Consider the following 7758-nt stretch of genomic DNA (forward strand, 5'->3'; position numbering starts at 1 on the left):
CATACCGCCCGTCCCAGCCCCCATCCCGCATTCCCAGCCCCGATCCCGCATTCCCAGCCCCGATCCCGCATTCCCAGCCCCGATCCCCTCCTCCCGCCCCGGCCCCGCCCGTTCCCTCCCGGATCCCGCCGTTTCCAGCCCCAGTTCCGCATTCCCATCCCCCATTCCCGGCTCATTTCCGCACTCTCGGCTCCGATCCCGCCCATTCCCAATCCCGATCCCCGTTCCCAGACCCGCACACGCAGCTGCGGTTCTGCTGATCCCACTCCCAATCCCGCATTCCCATTCCTCCAATCCCAGTCCCATTCCTGATCTTGATCCCGATCCCGCACCTGCCGGCGCAGCGTCCGGCTGCGGTTCTGCTGCCCCTCACCCAATCCCATATTCCCAATCTCAATCCCCCATTCCCATAATCCCAGACCCATATTCCCCATTCCCCGTACATGTAACTGCAGCTGCGGTGCTGCTGCTCCCATTCCCAATCCCACATTCCCAATCCCCCATTCCCAATCCATCATTCCCAATCCCGTTCCCACATTCCCATTCCCACATTCCCGTTCCCAGACCTGCACGCGCAGGGTCAGGCTGCGGTGCTGCTGCTCCCATTCCCATTCCCAATCCCAATCCCCCATTCCCATTCCCAATCCCCCATTCCCAATCCCCCATTCCCAATCCCAATCCCCCATTCCCATTCCCATTCCCATTCCCAGACCTGCACACGCAGCGTCAGGCTGCGGTGCTGCTGCTCCCATTCCCAATCCCATATTCCCATTCCCATTCCCACTCCCCCAATCCCAATCCCATTCCCAATCCCCCATTCCCAATCCCCCATTCCCATTCCCATTCCCATTCCCAGCCCTGCACACGCAGCGTCAGGCTGCGGTGCTGCTGCTCCCATTCCCAATCCCATATTCCCATTCCCATTCCCACTCCCCCAATCCCAATCCCATTCCCAATCCCCCATTCCCAATCCCCCATTCCCATTCCCATTCCCATTCCCAGCCCTGCACACGCAGCGTCAGGCTGCGGTGCTGCTGCTCCCATTCCCAATCCCATATTCCCATTCCCATTCCCACTCCCCCAATCCCAATCCCATTCCCAATCCCCCATTCCCAATCCCCCATTCCCATTCCCATTCCCATTCCCAGCCCTGCACACGCAGCGTCAGGCTGCGGTGCTGCTGCTCCCATTCCCAATCCCATATTCCCATTCCCATTCCCACTCCCCCAATCCCAATCCCATTCCCAATCCCCCATTCCCAATCCCCCATTCCCATTCCCATTCCCATTCCCAGCCCTGCACACGCAGCGTCAGGCTGCGGTGCTGCTGCTCCCATTCCCAATCCCATATTCCCATTCCCATTCCCACTCCCCCAATCCCAATCCCATTCCCAATCCCCCATTCCCAATCCCCCATTCCCATTCCCATTCCCAATCCCATTCCCATTCCCAGACCTGCACGCGCAGCGTCAGGCTGCAGTGCTGCTGCTCCCATTCCCATTCCCCCATTCCCAATCCCAATCCCCCATTCCCAATCCCATTCCCAATCCCATTCCCATTTCCCCAATCCCATTCCCAATCCCAATCCCATTCCCATTCCCAGACCTGCACGCGCAGCGTCAGGCTGCGGTGCTGCTGCTCCCATTCCCAATCCCACATTCCCAGACCTGCACGCGCAGCGTCAGGCTGCGGTGCTGCTGCTCCCATTCCCAATCCCCCATTCCCAGACCTGCACGCGCAGCGTCAGGCTGCGGTGCTGCTGCTCCCATTCCCAATCCCACATTCCCAGACCTGCACGCGCAGCGTCAGGCTGCGGTGCTGCTGCTCCTCAGGCTGCGGTGCTGCTGCTCCCATTCTCAATCCCCCAATCCCAATCCCCCATTCCCACATTCCCATTCCCATTCCCACATTCCCAGACCTGCACGCGCAGCGTCAGGCTGCGGTGCTGCTGCTCCAGGCGCTGCTGCTGCAGCTCCAGCTCCCGCGCTCGCTGCGTCTCCTTCTGCAGCTTGCGGATGTAATCCACCGACGCCTTCAGGATGGTGCCCTTGTTCCAGCGCATCTCCCTGCGGGACCCCGGCTCAGCCCCGACCGCCCCAAATCCCAGGGACCACCCCGAAATCCCAGGGACCACCCCCAATACCCCCGGGACCACCCCGAAATCCCAGGGACCACCCCAGAATCCCAGGAACCACCCCAAAAATACTCCCAGGACCACCCCAAAATCCCAGGGACCACCCCCAAAATCCCCGGGACCACCCCCAAAATCCCAGGGACCATCCCCGAAATACTCCTGAGACCACCCCGAAAATCCTCCTGGGACCACCCCCAAAATCCCAGGGACCACCCCAAAAATACTCCCGGGACCACCCCAAAATCCCAGGGACCATCCCCGAAATACTCCTGAGACCACCCTGAAAATCCTCCTGGGACCACCCCCAAAATACCCGAGACCACCCCTAAAATATCCCTGGGGTCACCCCCAAAATACCCTCAGGACCACCCAAAAATACCCCCAGGACCACCCCCAAAATCCCAGGGACCACCCCAAAATCCCAGGGACGACCCCCAAATACCCCTGCACCGCCAAGATCAGCCTGGAACTGCCCCCAAAATTTCAAATTTCCCTTCCAGGACCTGCCACGGGGGTCCCTGGACACCTGAGCCCCTCCGGATGCCACTCTGGGGGTCCCTAAATGCCAAATTTCCCTTCCAGGACCTGCTCTGGGGTTCTCTGTGTGTCCTTGTTCCTTCCAGGACCTGCCATGGGGGTCCCTGATTGCCAAATTTCCCTTACAGGACCTGCCATGGGGTTCCCTGATTGCCAAATTTCCCTTACAGGACCTGCCATGGGGTTCCCTGATTGCCAAATTTCCCTTACAGGACCTGCCATGGGGGTCCCTAAATGCCATATTTTCCTTCCAGGACCTATCATGGGGATCCCCAAATCTAAAATTTCCCTTCCAGGACCTGCTCAGGGCACCCTTGGCTGCCAAATTTCCCCTTCCAGGACCTGCCACAGGGGGAATTTCCCTTCCAGGCCCCACCCTGGGGGTCCCTGACTGCCAAATTTCCCTTCCAGGACCCACCCTGGGACTCCTAAATGCCAAATTTCCCTTCCAGGACCTGCCATGGGGTTCCTTGTGTGTCCTTGTCCCTTCCAGGACCTGCCCCGAATGCCCGGAACCCTCCCAGCTTCCCTTCCAGGGCCTGCCATGGGGGTCCCTGACTGCCAAATTTCCCCTTCCAGGACCCACCCTGGGACGCCTAAATGCCAAATTTCCCTTCCAGAACTTACCCCGGGGGTCCCTAAATGTCAAATTTCCCTTCCAGGACCCACCCTGGGACGCCTAAATGCCAAATTTCCCTTCCAGAACTTACCCCGGGGGTCCCTAAATGTCAAATTTCCCTTCCAGGACCCACCCTGGGGACCCCTAAATATCAACTTTCCCCTTCCAGGACCTGCCACGGGGGGAATTCCCCCCGCAGGCCCCACCCCGGGGGTCCCTGGCTGCCGAGTTTCCCCTTGCAGGACCCCCGGCCCCTCCCCCGCTCACGGGTCGCTGTTTTTGGGGATCAGGGTCCCCAATTCCTTGATCCGGTCGTTGATGTTGAAGCGCCGGCGCCGCTCGACTGCAGGGGGGGGATGGGGGGGACACGTGAGACCCCCGGGGATCCCCCCAAAACCCCTCCCCCAGCCCCGGGGGACCCCCAGGACCCCCAAAAACCTCACAGGGACCCCCAGGACCCCCAAAAACCTCACAGGGACCCCCAGGACCCCCAAAAACCTCACAGGGACCCCCAGGACCCCCAAAAACCTCACAGGGACCCCCAGGACCCCCAAAAACCTCACAGGGACCCCCAGGACCCCCAAAAACCTCACTCCCCACCCCCCAGGGACCTCTCCCCACCATGGGGACCCCTCCCCAAACACTTTTACCCCCCCTAGTTCCCCCAGGGACCCCTCCCCACCCCGCGGGACCCCCGGACCTGAGAGCTCGGCCTTGACCCGGGGCAGCTCGGCGGGGCAGGAGCTGCTCCCGCCCTGGGCGGGGCTGAAAACCTCCAGGAGCGGCCCCGGGGCCGGCAGCTGCCGGAGGGGGCGGGGTCAGAGCGGCCACGCCCACCCTGACCACGCCCACCCAGTCAGAAACACAGCAAGGGGGTGTTGGGGTAAAGCCACGCCCACTTTTATGAAAGCCACGCCTCCTTAATAGACCCGTGTCAATGCATAGGCATAGGCCACGCCCCTTTCAGGCCACACCCATGCACTTGGGTCCTTATATGGCAACCAAATCATGCCCTTGCCTTATATGGGGAAGCCACACCCCCCAAGGTCTTGTATGGGAAAACCACACCCCCAACACCCTATACGGCAACAAACCACACCCCTGTGTCCTTATATGGGAAAGCCACACCCCCATGCTTTTACACAGACTAAGCCACACCCATGCCCTTATATGGAACCAGCACATTGCCATATATGGGAAAGCCACACCCCCAAAGCCTTATGTGGCAATAAACCACCTAGCCATGCCCTTATATGGGAAAACCACGCCCACACACCCTTATATGGTAGCAGGCCACACCCCTGTGCCCTTACATGGCAGCAAGTCACATCCATGCCCTTATATGGAATTGATGTACTGCCTTATATTGGAAAGCCACACCCCCAAAGCCTTATAGAGAATTGGCAGCACTTTACATGGAAAAGCCACACCCCCAATGCCTTACATGGCCAAAGCCACGCCCACACCCTTTTATGGCAACAGCTACCAAATACTGCACCAAGCCACGCCCCCTGCCTTATATGGAAAGGCACACCCCACAGTGCCCGCCCCCCCGGGGGGTGGGCGTGGCTTGCCCAGGCCCCGCCCCCTCGTTACCGTGCTGGGGAGGGGGAGGGGCCCCTCCAGGCCCAGCAGGTCCTCGTAGCTCGACTCCAGGCTGATGATCTCATCGATGACGTCATCGATCTGCGCGGGACAGCGTGACATCAGCGAACCCCGCCCCTCCCCCGTGTGACATCATCACCGGCTCTTATCTAATCTTGTCCCCTCTTATGACATCATGGCCCTTGTGGTGACGTCACACACTCCCTTGGTGATGTCACATACCCTGTTATGACGTCACCACCCCTTTATCCCCATCTCTGCTTATGACGTCACCGTCACGCCCTATGACATCATCACCTTCCCCCATCACACCCCCACCCCGTCACTCCTTCGTGACCCTCCTTGTGACGTCACAGACGCTCACTGTGACATCACAAACCCCTTCTTGTGACATCACCACCCCTCGTCGCCCCTCATGACGTCACCATCGCGCTCCATGACATCATCACCTCCCCTTATCGCACCAGGATCCTCTTTATGACATCACTGACCCCTTTTATGACACCATCGCCCTGTTACCACCGCTTATGACGTCACCATCTCACCCCATCACGTCATCCCCTCCTCTTATCACATCCCCACCCCCTTTATCACCTTCTTATCCTCCTCATGACGTCACCACCCCCCTTTATGACATCGCAACCCCCCCTTATGACGTCACCACCCCCTCCCCTCCCCCTCACCTCCTTCTCGTGGTGCAGCAGCCCCGAGGGGGGGCTCAGGGGGGGCTCCCTCCGAGCCCCCCCAGCCCCAAAATCCCAAATTTTCTCCCCAAATCTCCCTGACCTGGAACCTCCCCAAATCCTCCAAGCCCCCCCCAGCCCCAAAATTCCAGAACCTTTCTGGATTGGCCTGTGAGTTCTCCTGGGTTTTAACCCCAAAAATTCCATGTTTTTGATTCATCTGAGACCCCAAATCCAGCCCCAAAAATCCTCTGGATCCCCCAAAATCCTCCGAGCCCTCCCAGCCCCAAAATCCCAAATTTCCCCCCCAAATCTCCCTGACCTGGAACCCCCCCAAATCCTCCCACCCCCCCCCAGCCCCCACATTCCCCGAGCCCCCCCAGCCCCAAAATTCCAGAACATTCCTGGATCCGCCTGTGAGGTATCCCGGGTTTTAACCCCGAAAATTCCACGTTTCTGACTCATCTGAGACCCCAAATCCAGCCCCAAAAATCGTCTGCATACCCCACAAATCCTCTGAGCCCCCCCATCCCAAAATTCCAGAACCTTCCTGGATCCGCCTGTGAGGTATCCTGGGTTTTAACCCCAAAAATTCCACGTTTCTGACTCATCTGAGACCCCAAATCCAGCCCCAAAAGCTGTGGATCTGCACTCAAGATCCTGCAAAGAAAAGGGTCTCCCAGGACAAAGAGGTCCAAACAAACGAGGGACAGGCCCAACAAGGACACCCCAAGCCCCACTGATGTATCTGGTTGGTTGCCAGTGTCACCCCCAGCTTGGTGGCCCCCAGAGATGTCCCCTCAAGGCTGGAGCTCACCCATCACCACCATGGCCACACCAAGCTCTACGGCTGCGTCCCAAACAAAGCCAGCAGGCATCAAGAAAACTCTCAATTAATTAATTCTATTTACTCAGCTTTGCAGCAGACTCGTTAAGAACAAATCCCTTTTTTGTCCCTAATTTTTTTTTCTTTTTTTAATGGAAGGAGGACAGGAGCAGAGCAATTCCTGGCTTCCAGCTGCGGGCCAGGCTCTGTCACTCCGCGTTGATGTGACGTGTGGGGCACGAGGGGTGGCTGATGTGTGACCACCAACGGGCCCTGAGCGACCTCAGCCACTGGCAGACCTGGATTTGATCCCTGGCTCCGTGGAGTCATCCCTGGAGCCGAACACTGGAGCCACTGTGAGGGGGAGGGGGAGGGGCAGGGGCTGGCCCCGCCCCCCCGGCGCTGGGCGTGGCTCAGGTACTGCCGCAGCTGCTGCCGCTGCGCCGCCCGCAGGTGGTACCGGGTGGGGTTCTCCAGGTGGGTCTGCACCTGGGGGGGAGGGGGCACCGGTGAGACCCCCAGAGACCCCCCCCCCCAAAATTCCGCCCCAAAATTCCAGAACCTTCCTGGATCCGCCTGTGAGGTATCCTGGGTTTTAACCCCGAAAATTCCACGGGTTTGACTCTTCTGAGACCCCAAATCCAGCCCCAAAAATCGTCTGCATACCCCAAAATCCTCCGAGCCCCCCCAGCCCCAAAATTCCAGAACCTTCCTGGATCCGCCTGTGAGGTATCCTGGGTTTTAACCCCGAAAATTCCACGGGTTTGACTCTTCTGAGACCCCAAATCCAGCCCCAAAAATCCCAAATTTTCCCCCCAATCCTTTCCCTTCCCTGATTTTTATCCCTTAAAATTCCACACTTTTGACTCTTCTGAGACCCCAAAAATCTTCTGGACTCCCCAAAATCCTCCGAGCCCCCCCAGCCCCAAAATCCCAAATTTTCCCCACAAAAGTCCCGGACCTGGAACCCCCAAATCCTCCCAGCCCCAAAATTCCAGAACCTTCCTGGATCAGCTTGTGAGCTCTCCTGGGTTTTAACCCCAAAAATTCCACGGTTTTGACTCCTCTGAGATCCCAAAATCCAGCCCCAAAAATGCCCCGGAGCCCCAAAATCCTCCGAGCCCCCCCAGCCCCAAAATCCCAAATTTTCTCCCCAAATCTCCCTGACCTGTTTTCTCCCCAAATCACACTGACCTGGAACCCCCCCAAATCCTCCAAGCCCCCCCAGCCCCAAAATCCCAAATTTTCCCCACAAAAGTCCCGGACCTGGAACCCCCAAATCCTCCCAGCCCCAAAATTCCAGAACCTTCCTGGATCAGCTTGTGAGCTCTCCTGGGTTTTAACCCCAAAAATTC

The 7758-nt window shown here is 58.7% G+C and overlaps 1 protein-coding gene across 1 annotated transcript in view; it reads right to left on the bottom strand.

Annotated features, from left to right (window-relative positions):
• The window catches only part of LOC121339156 (transcription factor E3-like), a gene marked incomplete at its 5' end in the record, with an annotated part of 7277 nt that extends 361 nt beyond the window's left edge, over nt 1-6916 (bottom strand). The window contains 6 exons of the mRNA XM_041410753.1: nt 1900-2065; nt 3557-3632; nt 3972-4089; nt 4886-4975; nt 5578-5680; nt 6759-6916. Coding sequence (XP_041266687.1) covers nt 1900-2065; nt 3557-3632; nt 3972-4089; nt 4886-4975; nt 5578-5680; nt 6759-6916 — 711 coding nt within the window. The remainder of the gene's footprint in view (nt 1-1899; nt 2066-3556; nt 3633-3971; nt 4090-4885; nt 4976-5577; nt 5681-6758) is intronic.
• Nucleotides 6917-7758: the final 842 nt, after the last annotated feature.

The sequence above is a fragment of the Onychostruthus taczanowskii genome, unplaced genomic scaffold (assembly GCF_017590055.1).
Source record: "Onychostruthus taczanowskii isolate IOZ18803 unplaced genomic scaffold, ASM1759005v1 scaffold330, whole genome shotgun sequence".
NCBI lineage: Eukaryota > Metazoa > Chordata > Aves > Passeriformes > Passeridae > Onychostruthus > Onychostruthus taczanowskii.